The sequence below is a fragment of the Amphiura filiformis genome, chromosome 3 (assembly GCF_039555335.1).
Source record: "Amphiura filiformis chromosome 3, Afil_fr2py, whole genome shotgun sequence".
Classification (NCBI taxonomy): domain Eukaryota; kingdom Metazoa; phylum Echinodermata; class Ophiuroidea; order Amphilepidida; family Amphiuridae; genus Amphiura; species Amphiura filiformis.
The window spans coordinates 53,954,150-53,978,440 of record NC_092630.1 but is presented as its reverse complement, the minus strand read 5'-3'; the positions used below and the strand labels follow the sequence as shown (position 1 = coordinate 53,978,440).

Sequence of the window (24,291 nt, the reverse complement as noted above, 5' to 3'; positions counted from 1 at the left end):
CTTCTTTTTTATATTATTTCATTAGGTTTAAAAATGTTATCTTCAGTAGATAGGCCTAACAAAATATAATTATTCAACCTTTCTCAATTTCTTTGTATTTTAAAAATAAATACTATCTTGAGTAGATAGCGGAAAACTAACAAGCAAACAAATAAACAGACAAACAAATAACATCAAAACAAACTTTCCTAACAGACTTTTTTTTCTTTTTTTTTATTATTCCCGGAATGCTATCTTCAGAAGATAGCCGTTTGTGAGCGCTGTTACAGAAAATGATGCAGATCGTAAATGATGCAGGTCGTAAATGGGCTCATGGCGTGTTCAGTACAGAAGATGATGGATGCATAACGAGTGATTTGCAAATTGCACCGTAAATGGTATCTTGAGTAGATAAAAAACAAAAAAACAAAAAACAAACATGAAATATAAAAAAAAAATACCAAATGATCTTTCTGACTCCTCTCATGCTAAACTTATGATTTCCTTCTTTTTGTATTATTTCATTAGGTTTTAAAATGCTATCATCAGTAGATAGGCCTGTCCTTCTTTTTTTTATTATTTCATTAGGTTTTAAAATGCTATCATCAGTAGATAGGCCTAACAAAATATTATTATTCAACTTGTTTTCTGTTGTTTTATTAGGCCGCAATGCTATCTTCAGAAGATAGCCGTTGTTTGTGATGCTGCTAAGAGAAAATGATGCAGATCGTAAATGATGCAGGTCGTAAGTGGTCTTGCGCGTGTTCACAGAAGATGATGGATGTTGCAACGGGTGATTTGCAAATTGCACCGTAAATGGTATCTTGAGTAGATAAAAACAAACAAACAGACAGACAAACATGAAATATAAAAAAAAAATACAAAATGATCTTTCTGACTCCTCTCATGCTAAACTTATGATTTCCTTCTTTTTTGTATTATTTCATTAGGTTTTAAAATGCTATCATCAGTAGATAGGCCTAACAAAATATTATTATTCAACTTGGTTTCTGTTGTTTTATTAGGTCCGCAATGCTATCTTCAGAAGATAGCCGCTTATGAAGGCGCTATGCGAGAAAATGATGCAGATCGTAATGATGCAGGTCGTAAGTGGGCTAGCGCGTGTTCACAGAAGATATGATGGATGTCGTAACGGGTGATTTGCAAATTGCACCGTAAATGGTATCTTGAGTAGATAAAAAACAAACAAACAGACAGACAAACAAACATGAAATATAAAAATATATACCAAATGATCTTTCTGACTCATCTCATGCTAAGTCTTATGATTTCCTTCTTTTTTGTATTATTTTATTAGGTTTAAAAATGTTATCATCAGTAGATAGGCCTAACAAAATATTATTATTCAACCTTTCTCAACCTTTACAAATAAATACTATCTTGAGTAGATAGCGGAAAAACAGACTTTTTCTTAATATTTTCTCTTGTTTCATTATGCCCGGAATGCTATCTTCAGAAGATAGCCGTTTGCGAGCGTGTTGCGAGAAAATGATGCAGATAGTAAATGATGCAGGTCGTAAGTGGGCTCGCTCACAGAAGATGATGGATGTCTCAACAGGTGATTTGCAAATTGCACCGTAAATCAGGTGGTGAATGACGTGCATTCTCTAAATTCAGTAAATTTCCATCGTCAACCGTGTAATTGAATGACATTATTTTGAAATTTTAAAACGCTTGAAATATCACAAACAAATAGGCATATGTTAATAAATAATATAAATAGAAGCTAAAACCGTTGGGGTTAGATAATGAACCCCACAAAACTAACAGAGTATATGGAAAATGCCGTACGGCCGGGCAGTTTCACAAGTTGCCGGCTCTATCATGCCACTCGCCGCCTGCCGTAAATGGTTTCTTGAGTAGATAAAAAACAAACAAACAGACAGACAAACAAACATGAAATATAAAAAAATACACCAAATGATCTATCTGACTCGTCTCATGCTAAGTCTTATGATTTCCTTCTTTTTTGTATTATTTCATTAGGTTTAAAAATACTATCATCAGTAGATAGGCCCAACAAAATATAATTATTCAACCTTTCTCAATTTCTTTGTATTTTACAAATAAATACTATCTTGAGTAGATAACGGAAAAACTAACAAGCAAACAAATAAACAAACAAACAAAAAACATCAAAACAAACTTTCCTAACAGACGTTTTCAAATTTGTGAAATATTTTCTGTGTTGTTTGTTTATAAGCCCATAAAGCCGCTTGCGAGTTCCGAGAAAATGATGCAGGCCGTAAGGCTTTGAGCGCGTTTTTTTTATACAGCAGATGATGCGTGATGTCGCAGAGGGCCTATAATGATTTGCAAATCACACCGTAAATTCTACCTTGAGTAGATAACAAACAAACAAACAAACAACAAACATGTAGTAACAAAAAAAAATTCCAAATGAAATTTCTGACTTCTATGATTTTTTTTAAAAATTAGTTCATACGGTTCTAAATGGTATCATCAGTAGATAACAAAATATTGTCAACCTTTCTTACTTAATTTCTTTGTATTTTATTGTAGATAACGGAAAACAAACAAACAAACAAACAAAAAACATCAAAAACAAACTTTCCTAACAGATTTATGGTCAGTTTAAAACTGAATTTATTTCAATTTGTTTCACTAGCATTCAAATAGCACATTTTCATGAGTTATACATGCACTTTTCCCAGCAAAGTAATTCTGGGGGCGGGTCAGTTTGGAAGTTTTGGAAGACACCCTTTTCAAACTGTCATCAGTACATTTACAATTTTGTTCCCCCCTGGTCTTGTAAAGCTGACTACACCACTGTTTAACATTGCTGTTATGAGCACAACACAATTGAAGTGAAGTTAGTATTTGGTCTATTACCATTGCTCTATTGAAATCTTGATCTAAGTTACATGTACCAAATAAACCCCATCTTTGGTACTTCTATAATACAAGCTGCACTGGTTAAAGCTGGCAGAGCAGTCAACATCACAAATCTTGTTACAATTCAGTAAGAAGCAACATATATTTTTATGACAAGCTTATTAATGAAATAATCGATATATCCAACATCAATTTTGTCTCTTCAAGTGGTAAAATCCGATGACAAATTAAGTTTTTAGGGCCAATATTACTGGCATAATTTATACATGTATACATGTAGTATTGAACAATGTACCTTATTTGACCTTTCAAATAAATAAATAGATCTTATTATTTTATAATATCATTTATTAATTATTTATGACCTTCATCTATGGCATTGTCTTTTTTAAAGACAGCTCTAGTTTATTTCATGGATGGATCTCGGCAATGAAGCTTGCCGGAACCAATTTCAAATAGGCCATTTAAAAAGTCACATTGAAACTTGAATTATTTGACCTATATCATAAAGAACCCAGCAATTCCATTATTTCTTGACTTTTAGTGAGTTTTTGAGGAGTATGTCCTGAGTTGTCTACTCTTTGAGTGGCTCCATTGCTGATTAATGCCTTCACGCTGTCTGCTTTGTTGCTGCCTGCTGCTACATGCAAAGCTGAAATTATTAGAAAAATACAGAAGAAAAAAAAATTTGTGATAAAAAAAATACACTAATGTGATGAATGGTGCCACTAGTCTCGGGTCAAGTGGTATCAAATTCACTTTAGCCTTTTCTATTCTCACTAGGGATATCAAATTCACCTCTCCAAAGGGATATCAAATGTTCTGATTCCATGACCAATATTGACCATGTATCTTATTTTTTGGAAACAATAGAAGAAAAATTTTGTTGGCTTTTTGACTTTCAAAAGTCATTTATGGTACAATAATAATTATTGTGCACTTGGTCTTATGGGGGAGGGGTCTTTCACCGAAACTCCCGACGAAAACTAGTCCCGTTAGGCTCTGGCCCGCTAGGTATGTGTTTTTTAATAGAAATCTGGTCATGCTAGGAATATAGTCCCGGTGGGGGTTACCTCCAGGAACACCGGATCTAGCATGGGTACCCAGAAAACCCTTAACCCCCACACCCCACCCCATATTATGATACTATCTGATCCTACCACACAAAAGGAGACATATGATATCAACTTGCACAGTAGCCAAGCATGTTACTGTTGAAATCCTGAAATCCCTATTCGCTGTCGTAGTGCACTTTAGAATATGACTGTTGCAAGGTCAACTGGATCACGCTTCTTTGTTATGAACCACTGATCGAAATGATCACAACACAAAGCCTATGGCAAATCAAAATTCAGAACAGGTGTATGAGCCCAGGCTTGTAGCAGTAACCAATGGCTACTAACATGCACTGTGACAGCGAATTATACATGGTGGTTGCATCTTCTTGTTTTTGCTCCCTATTTTTGCATGGATCTCAATTTCACAAGATAGATGTCTTTGGCCTATTTGGATCTGATATGGTTGTATCAAATAACGACACATAATGAATGTGCTTAAAATATGTACATTCTGTTTTTGCCCATTCCAAAAAAATTAACATTTCAGTGGTATAGGTAAATTAGTTTTATAAAATACTATAAAATTCATGCCACGCAATTGATGAAAACAACTCTGAGCCTTGTAGAGTTTTAGGATAGTCTAGTATAAAAATATCTACTTGGCTTTACACTTTAATCTAATGCTGGTTTCATACTTTCCTGCCGCTTGCCGCTTTGCTGCTCTGAAGATGATTTTACTTCACTGCGCAGTCGCACCAGAAACGCTAGCGGTGACCAGCACCGCTGGGAGTTGAATTCAAGTCAACTCGGAGCAGTGCCGCTCTGACGTATCAGAACAAAATGCAATTTTGGAGCGGTGCTGAGCGACAAGAGTGGCTTTCAGAGTCATGCCGCTGCTGCTCAGGGGTGTGCCGCTCCACTTACAGACAAGTGCAAGCAGCACAATGAAGCATCAGGCCACTCAGCGGCAAGCGGCAGAAAGTATTAAACCAGCATAATCCTGCAATCTCTTGAATAGTTACCTGTCGTTCCTTTGTTATCATATTGGTTGACATCAGCACCAAGTTGAATAAGGGTAGAAATAACATGTGCATGACCTTCCTGTAAATCGCAAAATACACCATATAATGACTGCATATCATGGCTTTACATGGCAGCTTCTAAATAATATCTACATAAATCCAAACATTGCTATATAGAGAAATCTTTGAACAATGACGGACAAGATCTTGGCAAATTCATTTGTCAGGGCACCTATTTTAGACATGCTCAGACATTGTTTTAAATTACATCAGAGAGCTTTCAAAATGCTTATGAAGCTTCAAAGCAAAGCTAAGGGTGAAGTTTTTCATCTCATAACAAAAACCATGACTTCAAGCTATAAATGTTGTTCTTGTTTGTTTTAAGCCTGCGGAAGGGCATGTAGTTCACAGCCTGTTTCACTCAAGGCAGTTAAGTTAGTGCCCTATGTCACTACGCTACACATTTTTAGGCACCACAAAACAAGTATTCAAAAAAACACAGGTGATGCAAAAAAAAGGACCTTGGGTGGAGGCATGAATTTTCACCCCATTTGATTGGCGAACTGTAGTTAGGATAACAAAATGCAATTGGTAAGAAAGTCTTGTAAACGACTTCAAGTCACCTGTGAAAATAAAATGGTGACAGAATTGTCACGAACATGTACCCTTTCAAGCAAAAATACAGCTCATTTAGCCAATGTCAACATGGGGTCATCAACAGAAATATGTTCTCAATAATATTGGACTAACCCCTCAGCTATATGGTACTTTACAATATGACAGTAATGGAAAGAAAAGTGCAAATGTTCATCATTTTTTGGCACAAATAATTTTGACAAAATACAATTTCAAATGATGTACAAATGTAAACACCAATCCCCTAATTTGCATATTCCTCCAGCTAGCTCGTCAAAATAAAACATCCACCATTGGTCTAGTTATTTATATATGTCTATGGTTTCACTCACCTTGGCAGCTAAATGCATAGGTGTTAGACCATGTTTAGTTGCTATATTCAATGGTACATTGTGTTTTCTAACAAGGAAAGTGACAGAGATTTCCTGGCCAGCTTCTGCTGCTAGGTGTAATGATGTTCTTGTCAGCACATCTTCTTTCATCACATCTGCCTATAGAATGGGCAAGAAATTAAACAAAGGTACAACATACCACTCATTACTTCCCTCTTCAAGTGGGGCATGATCTGATTTCCACTTTCTACCATAAAAATGGAGATTTGGGTTTCAGTGGAAAAATTGTATATAACATAGTGTGGCTTTATAATTAAAACTTGTACAGATTATGGAAGATGGTTCTACTCAGGAAAAACTGTACACATTTGTCAATGCTATCATTAGTATTTTGAAGGAACATTTTTCCTCTATAGATTAATTACATGGTTTGGATTTAATTTATTGTACTATATTATACTGCAATTCACTTGTAATAAAGTGGTACTTTAATTCCATGACAGAGTTTCTCTGGACTAATTTCTGGTCAATAAAGTGAAAATTCAACATTGTATAATAGGATGGAAAATTAATTAACCAATATTTTACTGTTTTTACATGTATACCTTGATCAACATTTTAAAATCACCTTTATTTGATATGATGATTTACACTCACCTTGTGTTTTTGAATAAGTATTTCTGCTACATCAATAAAGCCAGCACGTAGTGAATCCATGAGTGGAGTTGAACCACAACTATCAGTATCATCTGTTTTGTATGAACACTTTGTCAAAACCAGCTCACAAGCCTCCAGTCTTCCATGTAGAGCTATTAGGGTAATGCAGAGAGGGTGAGGGTGAAGATATTGTAGAACTTGAAATAATGTTTGCATAAGTTTGTTGAATATAATTATGTGAACTTACTAAGATGCTATGTACAACTCAAATCTAATAGAGCTGTTATAAGGGACACATGCCTGTGTATTATCCCAATTACTCTGGCACAAACAGTTGATCACAAAAATTAAAGCAAAAATGTGCTATTTGCATGAAAAATAGATAACTATTAAGTATTTTTTTACCCAAATATTGTTGGTTTTCACTATCAGATATGTCCTCTTCTAAATTTTAGGCCAAACAAATGAGGTAAAACAGAGAAAATTGTTACTTCATTCCAGCACCTATATTGCCCACTGTGTGTATCAAAGTGTTGGCAAATAAAACCGCGATCCCAGTTTTATTATAAAAACTACTAAAATCACACATTATGGCTTTAAAACTGACAGCATGCAACATGCTTATATTGCAAACATGTCTCATAATAATTATGTGTACAGGAAGGGAGGAGGGACGGGAGGAGAAGGTGGTAAGTTGGAAAACAATAGTTTGTATGAATCCAAAATATTCAGAATAATTCATGTAAAACTTTCTAAGGATCTTGTATTTATTAAAATATTTCAAGAACAAAATTGTGAGATTCTGTTCAATTTCAAGGTTAAGTATCACAGAATATAATGAAATAAAAGCATACATGGAAAAACATGATTGTAACTAAAACAGGTGCTATGTCAATTACCTAAGAAATGATTTGCTAGCAGAGGCCTTTATTATGTTTATTATTGGTAGCAGAGGCCTTTATCACGATTATTATTGGTAGCAGAGGCCTTTATCATGTTTATTATTGGTAGCAGAGGCCTTTATCATGTTTATTATTGGTAGCAGAGGCCTTTATCATGTTTATTATTGGTAGCAGAGGTCTTTATCATGTTTATTATTGGTAGCAGAGGCCTTTATCATGTTTGTTATTGGTAGCAGAGACCTTTATCATGTCTATTGTTGGTAGCAGAGGCTTTTATCATGTTTATTATTGGTAGCAGAGGCCTTTATCATGTTTATTATTGGTAGCAGAGGCCTTAAATCATGTTTATTATTGGTAGCAGAGGCCTTTATCATGTTTATTATTGGTAGCAGAGGCCTTTATCATGTTTATTATTGGTAGCAGAGGCCTTTATCATGTTTATTATTGGTAGCAGAGGCCTTTATCATGTTTATTATTGGTAGGAGAGGCCTTTATCATGTAATATTATTGGTAGCAGAGGCCTTTATCATGTTTATTATTGGTAGCAGAGGCCTTTATCATGTTTATTATTGGTAGCAGAGGTCTTTATTATGTTTATTATTGGTAGGAGAGGCCTTTATCATGTAATATTATTGGCAGCAGAGGCCTTTATCATGTTTATTATTGGCAGAGGCCTTTATCATGTTTATTATTGGTAGCAGAGGCCTTTATCATGTTTATTATTGGTAGCAGAGACCTTTATCATGTTTATTATTGGTAGCAGAGGTCTTTATTATGTTTATTATTGGTAGCAGAGGCCTTTATCATGTTTATTATCGGTAGCAGAGGCCTTTATCATATTTATTATTGGTAGCAGAGGCTGTTATCATGTTTATTATTGGTAGCAGAGGCCTTTATCATGTTTATTATTGGTAGCAGAGGCCTTTATCACATTTATTGCTTCAATATATTTATCTTGAATTTGATTTCTATCCATATAGGCAATATGCTTATTATGAAGATTTCAAAACATTACTTTGCTATTTTGTTAAAAGTACAGCTTCATCAGGACCATGTTTTTCTGCATGGAATGACCAATAAAGAAACAAACTTACCGATGGTATGGAGTGGTGTGCGACCATTCTTGCTGACTGTGTTCCATACAGTGCTGTTGGAACTGAGAAGGTGTTCCAATATATTTCTATGGCCTTCTCTGCAACAGATCAATCAATCAAATCAATCAATCAGTCAAGTCACCCCATCAATACATCCATCCACCCAATAATCAACCAACCAATCAGGGTTTAGGCTTGAAACACCAAAAAAGTATGTGACATTTCATTGCATTAAAAATACCGAAAATAAGGTCATTATGACTCATAACATGGTATGATTTTTCCATAGGTGTCCCAACACATTTTGATGAGGATTGTAACTGATTAAAGTTAATACCTACATCTTATCAATAAATGTTGAAATAAGTGATACACCCCCCACCCCTCCACATACACATCCAACCCTCATACACCCCCACCCATATACACCCCACGCACATACACACACAGTGATACAGCTGGACCAGCTTTGATTGCTGTGATTGATAAGTTTATCCATACAGCTTGTGCTTTAATTAGTTCTTCCAACAATTGGATGTTAGGTCCATGCAGTTTTCCTGAGTGCATAATTTAACCGAGCAAATAAAAGTAAGCATACCTACACGCAATGTGAAAAGCATTCCAACCATCTTTATTCTGTAGTTCTGGCTTGGCTCCATGTGATACCAATACCTCTATTACAGGTTCATTAGGTTTGGTACATGCCAGATGCAAAGGTGTCCTATCAAAAATAGTGTATAATGCATATCCACTTCACTATTGATGCTCAAATGTAAAAGACTTTAAGACTGTCTGGGGAATTATTACTGAGCAAAGATATCCACATTTTGCATATCTGTGGGCCAATTGATATGTTCACAGAAATATTATTTCCTCATTTGTTGGAACTTGGTAGGGTATTTGCACAATGTCCAAAGCAAATTAACATGTAACATGTATGCTTATCATTTCATTCAATAATATGCTGAACTTCAAAGGCCTACTATAGAGTAACACTTGTAAAATAAACTACCAATTTACTTGTTCAATTTGTTAATGGGCTTTTTAGCGACCGGGTTAATCAGTAAGGGATCATTCAAAGGCATTTGTGAGGTGTCAAGTTGAGTCACAGAGGATGAGACAAGTGCTTTGGGGGGTTCACATTTCTAGAGACAAATTAAGTTGAAAAAATTGTGGTCTTTGGGTTACAGACTCTTAAAAAGGATAGTCTCTTTGCAGTGACATCGACAAATGCTACAATAATCATCTTTTGGTGAAAAAAAAATCCTACCGACTATTAATGATTTACTCACTGAAAGTATAAAAATAACTTGTTTACCAGGGTCATTGGGTGTGAAATGGATATGGGTGATGGCTTTCAGCAAACAAATGGGGTCTTTGGGGGACAAATTTTAAAACTTTTGATGATGATGGCAAACTCAAAATAGATGGTCTTTTTGAAGACACTTGGCACAAACCATACTACATTTATTATAGTGCCCAAATGAATAGTAATGCTATCATTTTCAGGTGACTGATCAAAATAAATAAATATTTGCTATCTGAAAATAATGCATATGCAAGTACTTACCAATCTGCTCTTTTTAATGGATCAACACAAACTCCTTTCTTCAGTAAATATGACACACACTGTGACCAACCACTCATAGCTGCTTCATGTAATGCTCGCTTTCCTTCTAGGTTAGCTGCCTCAAAATCAACACCCAATGTTCCGAGATATGACAGGATGTCCAGGTGGCCATGTCGTGCTGCAATGTGAATAGCTTGATCACCAGATTTTTTATGTGAGTAATGCAACAAAGCAATAAGCTGACTCTCGCTTAAGTTAGATGTCAGTGATTGCACTGCTTCTGTGTTCCCTTTTTGAACTTCTTTCAAAAACTGTTCATGATTGACCATGCTTGTAGACATCTTCTTGCTGATGACTTCCACACTGAATGCTCATCTAGACATGAATCAAAAGTGAACCATAAAATTAGTCATCCTCATTATCATGGGTGTGATTATGCATCAGGCTTAAGGGGTACTACACCCCTGGCCAATTTTGTGCCTATTTTTGCATTTTTCTCAAAAATTATAGCGCATTGGTGACAAGTAACCTATAATCCCGATATCCACTTCGAATAACGTGTTAAAACGTATTCACCCGCCGGCGATATCACAAACGAAATTTAGAAATAAAGGAGTCTTGATAGCTGACAGGCACCTCCAAGCATCACTTATCACTGCATCCGAATTTTGATGATCCCCGTCGTCTTTTACGAGCACGATGACCTCATTTATCGCTGCTCATTAAATATTCATGACCCCGACCATTTATGAATGGAATTTCGCTCCCTGCGATGTGATTGGACTATTTTGAGATTTAGTCTCAGAAAATAATAAATCAACCAATAAAATTGTGCGTTTCATCAGTTGTGTTATAAAAGCTGATGAAAGAAAAAGTTTCACGTGGGTAAACTTCCGTGCATGGAGATGGGTTAGTTCCAGAAACTGTAACTCGTCGTACCTAGAGTTACAGTTCTCTCTATAAATATCTATTCCACAAATAAGAAACATCACAATATGTGGGCTCATTTTGGGCTCCAAGGATGTAGCTGAGGAACTTTCTCAAGGACAGTTTGGGCATGCACTGATGATTTTAATCCCATTGTACCAGGGTTTGGGCGTGCTTGGATGATTTTAATCCCACTGTACTAGTCTATACTCACAAAGTTGAGGTAATTGATCTACATTGATCTTATCTTTTGGGTGGGTTCAAAATTCCCAGGGTTGGCAAAACCTGCAATCTTCATGGGAGTAATTTACTTAGTGCAAAAGTGGTCAAAATATTGCTCTGCAAAATGTCTTGATTTTCATGATTTGGATTTATCATATTGAGCAGCATTCTACTTCTGATGTTTCTACACTGTGAGAGAGGGTCTACAGCATCTCTGAGGTAAAACTGACATATTAGACTAGGAGCCCAGACAATTTATTCAGCTCATCAGACACAAAAGGTTTGATGGCCTGGTTATGTTAGTATAGGACCAAGATTCAAAATTCCATATTGCTGCCGGGTCACAGCCTGTACGTTTAGCCTGGGGGTCACAAAATAGGGGGCCAAAAATGCATTTATTCAGCTCATGAGACACATGGACAAAACTTGTTGGATATCACTCCCAGGAGGATACTTTTTATGCCTATAGCCATGACAGCAATTTGGGCCTGTACGGGGGCCCAGACAGTAGCCCCAAAGGGGCCCGTCCATATGGTGTTATTCAGCTGAAGAGACACATGGATAAAACTTTTGCATTGGAACTATCACCCATTGGGGTGCTCAAAAATACCAATGACAGCAACTTTGTCCTGTACGGGGCCCAGACAGTAGCCTTAAAGGGCCTGATGTCCAACAACTGATTTATTCAGCTGAAGAGACACATGGATTAATCTTTTGCATTGGAACTATTACCCATTGGGGTTTACAAAAATACCAATGACAGCAACCTTTTTCCTGTACGGGGGCCCAGCCAGTAGCCTCAAAGGGCCCATGTCCCATAACTGATTTATTCAGCTGAAGAGACACATGGATGAATCTTTTTGCAGTTGAACTATTACCCATTGGGGTTTACAAAAATACCAATGACAGCAACTTTTTCCTGTACGGGGCCCCAGACAGTAGCCTCAAAGGGCCCATGTCCCATAACTGATTTATTCAGTTGAAGAGACACATGGATGAAACTTTTTGCAGTGGGACTATTACCCATTGGGGTTTACAAAAATACCAATGACAGCAACTTTTTGCTGTTCGGGGGCCCAGACAGTAGCCTCAATGGGCCCATGTCCCATATCTAATTTATTCAGCTGAAGAGACACATGGATGAAACTTTTTGCAGTGGAACTATTACCCATTGGGGTTTACAAAAATACCAATGACAGCAACTTTTTCCTGTACGGGGCCCCAGACAGTAGCCTCAAAGGGCCCATGTCCCAAAACTAATTTAATCAGCTGAAGAGACACATGGATGAAACTTTTTGCAGTGGAACTATTACCCATTGGGGTTTACAAAAAATACCAATGACAGCAACTTTTTCCTGTACGAGGGCTCAGACAGTAACCTCAAAGGGCCCGATGTCCCATATGTGATGCGATCAAGCCAAATCAGTCGGAACTCGGAAATATTGATTTTGAAATATAGCCAAATAAAGGAAATTTTTCCTTTTGTTTCCTCTTGTTTTGGAAACTCTTTAATTGTTCATATCTTTGGAACTGGTTGTTCAATTTCAATGGGGTTTTCTGCAAAACCCAGCTCTGTAAATGCTTTTTACTATTCTTTAGGTAACTAAAAATGTATTATTGCCGAGTTCCGACTGATTTTGCTTGATCGCATCACATATGTTAACAACTTGTTTGGTAACTCAACCAGAGTTAAATTGATGTACCAGTGCAGAAGGATCGGCGTCAAGTCTACACTACATCAAATTTTAGCAAGCTTCTTGCGAATCTACAAGCAGATACAATATGCACATATTTTTTGCAAACGCTCATTATCTTGCAGAACTTGCATGATCACTCCCCGGGATCACTCAGCCTGCTGTTTGAGCTTTGCTTCTTCAAGTGAGTCTTCCCAAGCCAATGGAAGACTGCATCTGTCATTCCTATTCACAAGAGAGATTTGAAGTCTAATCTATCTATGTGCCGCCCCATCTCTGCTCTGCATCATCAGCAACGTGGAGGCTGTTGTACAGAACCCTCTTCAGAAGTATCTTATTGGAAACCAACTGATATCAGGTAGACAGTTTCGATTTAGACCACAGCACAGCACAGCACACATTCTGACCCAAGAGTGGTCCAACTCCCTGGACCGAGGTAACAACCTGCGTCTGGTTGCTCTGGATATCAAAGGAGCATTCGACAATGTCTGGCATAATGGCCTTTGCTCAAAACTCACAGCAAAATGAGTATCTGGCAAGCTGCTCATCTGGATTAGGAGCTACCTGACAGATCGTTCCATCAAAGTTGTCTTATCTATCAATGCATCAGTTCCCCAGGAGTTAATATTCGGCCCACTTTTGTTCTCTTGTGGAGCACTGGGATGGTCTCGGCCAACAAGCACAATCAATCTGCGGCCATGTTCTGAAGGCATTGCAAAACGTGTTAAGTCACCTCCACTGGCACCATAGAGCAAAGCATTACCAGCAAGTTTACAAGTATCTTGTGTTAAGTAACGGTGGATGCGTGACAAATTCCGGAGATGATAGCTAACACATTTTATGATGGAAGAAATTTGGACTTTCATACTCAATGGATTATCGAATACGGTGCCAAGGTTCCGCAAAGACTTAGTAGGTGTTATTGTTACATTACCAAGAGTCCGAATGATAATCGGGCAGCAAACACCGAAGAAACAGCAACGAAGAATTCGGTTTTAGCCTCATTTAACTGCAATTTGTTTAAATTCATCCACTGCTTGATTTCAGAAACGCAGGATTGTAGGCAAGTTGACACGAACCGTCTACTCTCTGATCAAAGCTTATGTAAATGTGCATGTCGTCGGCGTAAATGTGAAAGCAGACACCATTTGCACAAAGATGTTTTCTAATCAGGTGAGTGCAAGCATTGTATCGCAACCATGAGGTCGATACTGCTAGCCTGAACAGAGACCTGGAGAAAATGAGGATCTGGCTGGGCAGACAGATGGAAGGTGACCTTTAAGCTAGAGATCTTTCTGTTTGGTACCGCCAAACTGGCTGAGAAGGAGGAGCTGAAGACCCTGGGAGGGAGTCACAGTCTAAAACAAGCTGACCTGGACAAAGCAAATTTCTAACATCTCATCCAGAGCAGCACAGAAGCTGGGCGCGATGAGGAGAGTTGCAAACAAACTTGATGTCAGAGGCGCGGCAGGGCAACTATTTACAAGGCCTGCTCAAGTTCGCAGTGTGATGGAATACGCCTCACTGTCTTGGATGAGTGCCAGCGCCACCGTACCACTCTAGGATTACTAGACTATCCAGAGGAAGGCCCTTCGAATCATAGACGTGAGTAAATCAAGTACAGAGCTGAACATCACATCTCTCCATCAAAGACGTCAAGTGGCTGCAGCAACAGTCCTCTACAACAGCTTGTGCCCACCAGATCTGAAGGCACTGCTACCAAAGCCATAGTCAGAAGATCAGAGCTACCAATAGGCAGGGAGGGGGAATTACAGGCCCGGGGTTAAAATGAACGCACAGGCCCCCTTTGATGAGCGATGACATTTAGGACTTCATAAGTGTGTGTGGGGTGGAGGAGGGGGCATGTTAATAACATGGGGGATGGAGGTTGGTGTAAAATCCTTGAAAACGTGTTGAAGCGGAGTGAAAGTAGCATGTTTATATGCTACATTATGTTAAGTTTCTTAAAAGAATTCCGTGATTTTACAATTTCAAGCTCATATAATCAAAATATGAACATTGAAGGGGACAAATGCACGTAAAGCACACACAAATATGTTATTTTGCTCCCAGATTAATTACTTCCGTGTGAATCGCAGAAAATTTCAATGCCAATTTCAAGATAATAATCAAGTACAAGTATGCACATTGAATGGGACAAATGTGCAAGTAGGTAACTAGGGAGGGCTAGTTAGCGCAGCAGTTGTTCCCTCGCTTTGCACCACTGAGGTCCCGGGTTCAAGCCCTGGCGTGGCCCAAGAACTCATGTGCACTTGGTTTATCCCGATCCCATGCTCGCTCTCGCAGGTTTTCTCCGGTATCTCCGGTTTCCTCCTGCTTTAAAAAAATCGGTGATTAGTTGTTTGGTTATCAAAAACTTCCTTCACCCAATGGAATTTGGGGAGCTGCACAGATAAATGGTGGATGTTACAATCTAAGTGCGGATAGGTTTGCGCTATTCTGGCTGCACAATGCCTAGTTGATGCGATCTGATTGTGATGATTCACCATGGCAGCGTAAATTAAAGCGCTTTGAACACTCCGTGATCTGTGGTAAGGCGCTATATAAATACCGAAATTTATATTATTATTACTTCATCAATACCAATATCAGCAGTATATAGATAGCTACTTCACCAATACCAATATCAGCAATAGATAGCTCCTTCGTGGCGTATTTTAACGCCTCATTCGGCACAATGCGACTTTATTCCCGCATGTTATACCAATTTGAACGGAAAAGAGACCATTTCAAAATTGACACATTCGGGATATTTTTTTCCTTCAGGGCCATTCCCACTGCATTTTTAACTACAGCTGGCTGAATAACAAGTTATGGGACATCGGGCCCTTTGAGGCTACTGTCTGGGCCCCTGTACAGGAAAAAGTTGCTGTCATTGGTATTTTTGTAAACCCCAATATGCAATAGTTCCAATTCAAAAAGATCCATCGATGTGTCTGTTTGGCTGAATAACCAGTGATAGAACATCGGGTCTTTTCAGGCTACTGTCTGGGCCCCCGTACAGGAAAAAGTTGCTGTCATTGGTATTTTTGTAAACCCCAATGGGTAATAGTTCCACTGCAAAAAGTTTCATCCATGTGTCTCTTCAGCTGAATAAATCAGTTATGGGACATGGGCCCTTTGAGGCTACTGTCTGGGCCCCCGTACAGGAAAAAGTTGCTGTCATTGGTATTTTTGTAAACCCCAATGGGTAATAGTTCCACTGCAAAAAGTTTCATCCATGTGTCTCTTCAGCTGAATAAATCAGTTATGGGACATGGGCCCTTTGAGGCTACTGTCTGGGCCCCCGTACAGGAAAAAGTTGCTGTCATTGGTATTTTTGTAAACCCCAATGGGTAATAGTTCCATTGCAAAAAGATTCATCCATGTGTCTCTTCAGCTGAATAAATCAGTTATGGGACATGGGCCCTTTGAGGCTACTGTCTGGGCCCCCGTACAGGACAAAGTTGCTGTCATTAGTATTTTTGTAAACCCCAATGGGTAATAGTTCCAATGCAAAAAGATTCATCCATGTGTCTCTTCAGCTGAATAACACCGTATGGGCGGGCCCCTTTGGGGCTACTGTCTGGGCCCCCGTACAGGCCCAAACTGCTGTCATTGCTATAGGCATGAAACGTATCCTTCTGGGAGTGATATCCAACAAGTTTTGTCCATGTGTCTCTTGGGCTGAATAAATGCTTTTTTTGGCCCCCTATTTTGTAACCCCCAGGCTGAACGTACAGGCTGTGACCCGGCAGCAATATGGAATATTGAATCTTGGCCCTATACTAACATAACCAGGCCATCAAACCTTTTGTGTCTGATGAGCTGAATAAATTGTCTGGGCTCCTAGTCTATATACAAGGTATACTTCTTGATGCTTGAAGTTTGGATTTCTTAAACGTACAGTGCATCCCTATGTACCGCTGCAAGACTTCAGGTCAGTAGACGGCATTATGTTTATGATAAAGACTGAAGTCTTGCTGGCAGGACTAGGAGATGGGTGAGTAGGTACTATTAAAAATCAAATTTTTTTTCTGTATTTGTAATTTTTTGCAAAACGTTAAGGGATCTAAAATGAGCTTTTATTATGCTTTCGACAGTATTTTTGTGGGACATGAGAGCACCTCAGACCTATCGAATTGCATTCTGTATACTGAAGCATGTCTTTCTGATATCAAATAATTTTCATTTTTTGAAAATCACAATATAATACAAATTTTATGACAAATTATAAAAATTTGATATTTTTCAAATTTTTGATATATAACAGTCCTCAAAGTAAATTATATAAATCTAATGTTATATTCTTAAAGTGTATGTAGCAGGGAGGAAAAGCCGACGGTCAATTGAAAATTTTGACCTTTCATATTGAATATATGGATTTTTTCCCAAAAGACCTAATTTTTTTTGGTGTTTTGGGAAAAAAATCCATATCTTCATCTTAAAGGTCAAAATTTTCAATTGATCGTCGGGCTTTTCATTCCACCTACATACACTTTAAGTAGGCCTATAAATCATCAGATTTCTAAAGTTTACTTCAAGTACTGTTAAATATCAACAAGAAATGTCTTTAAAAAAGACGGCGCAGTGAATGAAGAAAAAATGTTGGATTTCACATTCACTGAGAGGACCTTTGGCTTAAAAATGAGCTTTTAGAAACGACACTGTAAAAAGGAGAATGATGTTTGTTTCCTTTATTTTATTTTGTCTTAAAACCCACAATGAGGGCACAAATTAATTTATATGCTGAGTACTTAGTTCATTTCTTGGTATACTTAATAACATATGATGACATTTACTTAAAATGAAGAACATAATTATTCTCAAGTTTGTACTTAACATATGCATTTGAGCCTTTAATAAGGCCTAGGAATGATTATAAACATAATACTGTGGTATGGGGTAATAGCAATTCCTCATTGATAGCATGGATAGTGTCTAAGTCTGATGACGAGTTATCTTCAGGTTCATATTGTGGTTTGGATATACCATTGACTGACATCGGGTATGGCCATTGTTTTCAATTTTGCGATGAATAGTTATATCATTTTATGAACCAATTACAGGTAGGCCTATTTCTGGAAAGCATTAAGAACAGAGATTAAACTGACCAAAATTCGAAATCAATATTCAGGGTGTACTAAAATGAACTTTTTAAGGAACATGTGGTATATTTTTCTTTTCAGGAATATTTTCTCAATCTGAGGACCACAAAATCAAACAGAGCTTGAATTGAAAAAGCCAACCAGAAATATACTTTATTTTGGGTGCGATGTTTGCTTCTATGTATACAGGGTGATCAAAATTTACTTCATTACCAGACCTAATTATTTATTCAAAAGGTTTAATTAGTGCTAATTAGCTGCTTAAACTTGTTACGTTCACTGCCGGCTTATCTTCTTAATAAAACTATGAAATCACACCATCAGGCGAAGTTTTACCATAATTCTTAGACTAGTTAGAGTCCTTTTATTCCTCTCTCCATCCTCTCTCCTCTTTTCTCCCATTCCATAGTTTTACGACATCACGGTCGGACATTTCATTTAAAAGTGAATTACAATAATAAAATACATTCGCAATCATGGCGCTACGCATATCTCAGGACATAGCGCCACGCCTGCATACTAGTTTGAGCGCATATTGCAATTAATCGCGCATTGATAACATTACTACATGACACTCCCGAACTCCTATATGATTGTGTCAATCATCTCAAAAATGCACATTTAAATCGCGTTAAATTTACATCTGTTTGTGTGCATAAATATAATTTCATGCATTTTGTTTTTAATGCACGTTTTAATTCATTATATAAAATATTCTCCAAACGTATAAATACAAATAAAATTTATGTGATAAATTTCTTCTCCAATGATAATCTCACACAAGTTTCCATCTCTCCAGAACATAATGAATTAAGTTATACATGTCCATGTTTATATGGAAATGTCGCTGACTAATTGGGCGCACTATAGCTGCAATACCAAACGCTTGTCCAGAAATTTAAATTCATCATGAAATCCTGATCAATACGCACATTTTGTGATAAAATCTTATTTTAAACACAACAGTTTTTTGACGACCATATTATATTACTTTATCCCTTCATTTCAATTTTTAAAGAAATGTCGACTCGATTGACTTGCGACTACTGCTGCAATCCCAAACGCTGTCGCTTATTACAACAATCCAATAAAAAATCTTACACACATTTTTGTACTCTGGCTGGAGTTTTTGCATGTGAAATAATGCACACATTTGTCCATGTGCATGATAATACTAAATTAAAACAATATAATGTTTCATTGCTGTTTATCTTTGTTTTTAAACGCAATTATGCTTTACACAACAAAACATTTTTGAATGCCACAAAGATTGACGTGGATTATGTAAGCTTAGGCCTACATCTCTACTAAACATGATGTATACAACATTTAATTTCGATATGTGCATACACATTTCGTTGTACGTACCTTTCATTTGTGCACGTACATTTGCAATATTTATAATACTTGCTTCACTATCGCACAATCTTCATTTAAATTTTATAATATATTACTGATTATTTTCATCTGTGAAAATATGAACATCTCTTGATTGTCTTCAAGTAAAAAGGCCAACAGTCAAAATATCATACCAAATGTCTGGTCATTTAGCAAGGAATCCAAGCAGGCTAGAACCTGAAGACAGCCTCTCGTAATCCATTTTCCACATCACTCTGCCACACCGATGCGTAGATCATGTAGACAACACTGCCACTGATGAAAACACGATTCACCTGTTTTTTCCAGAAGAACACAAATCAGCAATATATTCCAACGATGAAAATGTATTAATGTGCATCAAATCTCACAGTTCTGGTATTTGAACGGAATTGATGATGATACAATCACGAAGCTACTCTGTTTTCTTCTCTTCTTTCTTCTGTAGCGAAGCTATCTGTGACGCTCTCTTCTTTCTTCCAATCCGCGGGCTTCCAATACAACAGTTAATCAGTTCTGCGTCCTCTTCTTTCTTCTTATGGCTAGCTCACTGAATGTTTCTTCTTCAAAGTTGAACTAGTCTTTGCCGACTTTGAATTGATATCGTTGTCGATTTCCAAGTATCGTTCTTCGAAAACTTTGTTGATGTTTTCTTTGGTAATTTTCCAGTTTCTTTCTTCGAAAACTTCGTTGATGTTTTCTTGGTGATTTCTTTGAGTCTTTCTTAGGCTATTTCTTGGAAATGGCGCACCTGTAGATTTACTTTTTCCGCTGCCACCATGTTACGCTCACTGCCGGCTTATCTTCTTAATAAAACTATGAAATCACACCATCAGGCTTAAGTTTTACCATAATTCTTAGACTAGTTAGAGTCCTTTTATTCCTCTCCATCCTCTCTCCTCTTTTCTCCCATTCCATAGTTTTACGACATCACGGTCGGACATTTCATTTAAAAGTGAATTACAATAATAAAATACATTCGCAATCATGGCGCTACGCATATCTGCGGACATAGCGGCGCCACGCCACAGACTAGTTTGAGCGCATATTGCAATTAATCGCGCATTGATAACATTACTACATGACAAAACTGCTTTCAGTCATAAATACTCATTCCAAACCAGAGAATACAATATCTCTTTGTCACTTTTAGACTACACTTGCAATTCTGATAATTGACTGTTTTACATAGACCCCTATGAGGGGTGTAAGTATTCATTTTGAAAATATCATTATCATTTCATTTGTTCAAGAAAAATGTCACGCCGTCAGTCTTTTGGGGGTCTCAACTTATAACCGCATGGTCCTTTACACTGCGCCATTAGGCCTATCAATTTAATACCCAGACCGAATAGGCTATTTAGTAATAAATAAAGCAACTTAAAACAAAATGATGGAGAAATTATCACTTTCGTAAAAACAAAATAGTATGGTCCACAACAAAGAAGTCCTAAACAAACTGTAGGCCGAAACAACGGCCGAAAATTGCATAAAATAGCTGACATGTACCGCAATATCAAAAACTGCATTTGTGACATTTTACAGGTTCACTTTACCATGCTTACAGCACGGTGTGTCATTTGCGGCAAAATCCTTCAAGGTGTCCCGAAGAATAATCATTTACAGTTGAGTCACGGTCACCGCCATCTCGCTTGCATATCCATATTAAACTACAGCGCCTCTAATGACGTGCATGCACTGTTACTGTGCGACTGAACAACCTTTGTTTATTACTTTAGACAGATCAGCACGCTGTGATTGGATGTACTATGTAAATAAGTAAGTTGTTGTTGTAATGGTAACACACCATACTTTGGTAACACGAAACTTCACCCATCCCATCCACATGTAATGACACGTGATACAGTTTTTGAAAGCTAACTCCCCAGGCTAAATCCATATTCCTCCGCCGGCAAAAATATAGCCCATGATAAAATTAATCATAGTTAGGCCTATAATTATTTTCTTCAAATGTGGTTGTCGGGTTCAGTATACCACAATTAATACAACAATAAAACAATTCCCACCAGATAATTACTTGATATGTAGGCCTATACTTTCTCAATCTAAACCTGAGGTATAATATGGTTTCAGATCTAAACCAAAATCAGTACCACTGACGTCATCTCTGTCTACCAACCAAGTTATCAAAATTTGTCTATGGCATATGCAAGGTATTCTACCGGGGCAATACACTAGGATAAATTATTACTTGTGCTGTGATAGTTGCCATCTGCGACGTGATTGGAAATTATGCACATTTACAAAAACATAGGCCTACGTTTAAACTGCTAAAATACATCACGCATTTTGACTATAAACTCATCTATACCATTTTACTAGAAATGTACTATCTCCAAGGACGCCACGACCAACTCAACGAACTCATGCATATGCAAACGAGCCCAATCCCTATGCTAAATCAGGGGTGTGAGAGTAGAAATTGACAGGACGCATGCTCAGATAATGCTTGTAGCTAATATTCCTCATGCAAGGAGCCCAGGTTGAGTGTTTTGTTGAAAATCATTGCATTAAAAAACACTTCTTTCAATGAAATCGCATATAAAATCAATGGATACACAACCAAAATTCTACAAAAGTCAATCTTTATATTAATAAAGCTATCGATGTGTACTGAAAAACTTCAGTGGTACAAAATGCCTTTCACATTCGAAAATTTCAGTATAGTAACACCCAGCCAATTCAGAATTAATGCAGCACTGCTGCAAAAATATCAATTTTTAATGATTTGCCATAAAATGTGTATTAAATTGCGAATTTCAAAAAATCAAAATTATTTGATATCAGAGTGACATTCTTCGTATTCAGAATGCAATTCGATATGTCTGATGTGCTCTGATGTCCCAAAATAAATACTGTCCAAACGTTCATACCCCAGCCCTTAAAGCGATCGTTGATGGAAATTGCACTTTCCGAGAAGCTTCCCAGTAGGAAAAAAAATAATGAATAATGAATAATGAAAAACGGCCGCACATGATTTCAAAAAGTTCTGGCCGCAAATCTACTACTTCAATTCCCTTGGCCATATATTAGGCCTATGTTAGGCACGTATAAACGTAACATCAGGGAGGCTTCATCACTTCACTCTTTCAAAAAAAATGCTAAAAGTGTCATTTGTATCCAGAATATTGATATTTTTTGTTCATTTTTGTTTTCTCTTTTTCGTGTGCTCTGATCGATCTGTAAGAAGCGCTTAAGAATTTTTTGTATGTATGTATGTAATGTATGTTAAAAACATAATTGTTTGATTGACGTAACATTTATATAAAAAAAAAAAAAAAAAATAGGGTAGGTCGGTCGGCAATTTAAAAAAAAAAATTTTAAACACATTTTAAGTGGTAAATTGCGTATGATTATAAAAGGCTTTGGAACTTTTTTTGTTTCTCTTTTTTAAAATTTTATCTTCTTTATTTAAATTTTTTTATTTTTTTGCCGGGCATATTCTTAGGGTCGGTCGGGTTGCGCCAAGCAAACAATTTTTTTAGGCTTACTCATGTCATGACAATAAATAAATCAAAGTTTAACATTCTACAGGATTTTATGGGTAGACAACCTATGTACAGTTGTATCGCGCCCATCTTGTCCTCTTGAACCTAGAGGGTTGAGTGCAGATATCAGAACCGGGATGATCCCCTTCTCTTTTCGAATAGCTCTGACACTTTAACGTGCACAGGGATGAATCCTCCTGTACACGGGACCAACGGCTTTACGTGACTTCCGAATCACGGACATCGCACATACGCTACATATATCTAGGTATGACAGGGAAACCTCAGTTAACACATTTGCTAGTCAGTCAAAATGGCCTAAACCGGCAATACAAATTTACATTGAAATTTAAAAGAATCTTTTTAAGAAGGAAACCTTCCTAAATATGTTGTCTATACTTCACTTGACCCAAATATATGATTTTTTTTGGTGATGAGAGACTCGCACATGGAATTTCAGAGAGATTTTGATAGCAGTTCCATTAAAAAAAGGTGCTATCGTCATGAGACTAAGATCTAGAAACACCCCGTAATGCTGTTTTGGGGAATTTTGCCAGCAGAATTTTTTGATGAAAGTCAATCTTTGACAAGATGTAACTTTGCTACGGAAAGTGCTATGACAAAAAGGTTTTCAGTGTTGGCTTTCTTTACTCAAGGGCTTTAATTTGATATATAAAATGATGCAGTTTGATGGCAAATTTGAATTCACCTGGCATACCTACTATATCTGCACGTGCTAGGCAGTGTATGGGGGCGAGAAGAAATTCTTCAAATAAATTCTGAAATTAAATTACTAGTTGAAGGATTCCCGACCATATAGGAACTTTTTGGGAGGGAAGAGAATTTTCACCTAAGGCAAGCCCAAGGCTCGAACCCTCGTCGATCGTATCTCCCGGCCGGCAGCGCAATGCCTTAACCGCTCGGCCATCTCGCCCTTGTAAGCTTACCCGCGTAATTACTTGTAAGCTTACCCGGGCGCTTCCGCAGCATTATTAATTATTCATTCTGCTAACCACATAACATATTCTGCTTGCTACCAATAGAGCATTTTTGTTCCACAGCTTATACAGTACCTGTTCACAAATTTCACAGCCTCTCTGGACATTTAATGAATGGTAATCTTCAATTCAAAACTCACAACATTTTCCGCATGGGCGCTGCCATGTTTGTTGTCGTTATTTACAAAGAGTAAGTTCTTTAATACAAATACGCAACAGTCAACATGTGACATTCTTTGGATTTTGGAGACCTAGGCTAACGGTAACACCCATCACTAATTATTTACTGGCAATGACTGGTACATCCGCCCAACACTAATATTGACATT

The 24,291-nt window shown here is 37.3% G+C and overlaps 1 protein-coding gene across 2 annotated transcripts; it reads right to left on the bottom strand.

Annotated features, from left to right (window-relative positions):
• Window positions 1-2,568: 2,568 nt before the first annotated feature.
• On the bottom strand, window positions 2,569-24,139 carry LOC140148738 (uncharacterized). Of its 2 annotated transcripts, none has more exons than XM_072170785.1 (8): window positions 24,038-24,139; window positions 10,128-10,502; window positions 9,156-9,278; window positions 8,558-8,655; window positions 6,562-6,713; window positions 5,905-6,063; window positions 4,937-5,015; window positions 2,569-3,508 (listed from the first exon to the last, which is right to left on the bottom strand). In XM_072170785.1, exons 2-8 carry the CDS (start codon window positions 10,466-10,468, stop codon window positions 3,360-3,362), a joined length of 1,101 nt encoding a protein of 366 aa, XP_072026886.1. In that variant the 5' UTR covers window positions 10,469-10,502; window positions 24,038-24,139; the 3' UTR covers window positions 2,569-3,359. The 2 variants fall into 2 exon arrangements, with proteins under 2 accessions (XP_072026886.1, XP_072026887.1); XM_072170786.1 differs by lacking the exon at window positions 24,038-24,139 and adding an exon at window positions 23,936-24,011.
• Window positions 24,140-24,291: the final 152 nt, after the last annotated feature.

Excerpts from the sequence above, each read along its gene's own strand:
- LOC140148738 (XM_072170785.1), bottom strand. The coding sequence starts at position 10,468 with ATGTCTACAAGCATGGTCAATCATGAACAGTTTTTGAAAGAAGTTCAA. Across the intron at positions 6,064-6,561 it reads TACTTATTCAAAAACACAAG|GCAGATGTGATGAAAGAAGA; the intron begins GTGAGTGTAAAT and ends CCCATTCTATAG. Across the intron at positions 3,509-4,936 it reads TGATAACAAAGGAACGACAG|CTTTGCATGTAGCAGCAGGC; the intron begins GTAACTATTCAA and ends TAATAATTTCAG.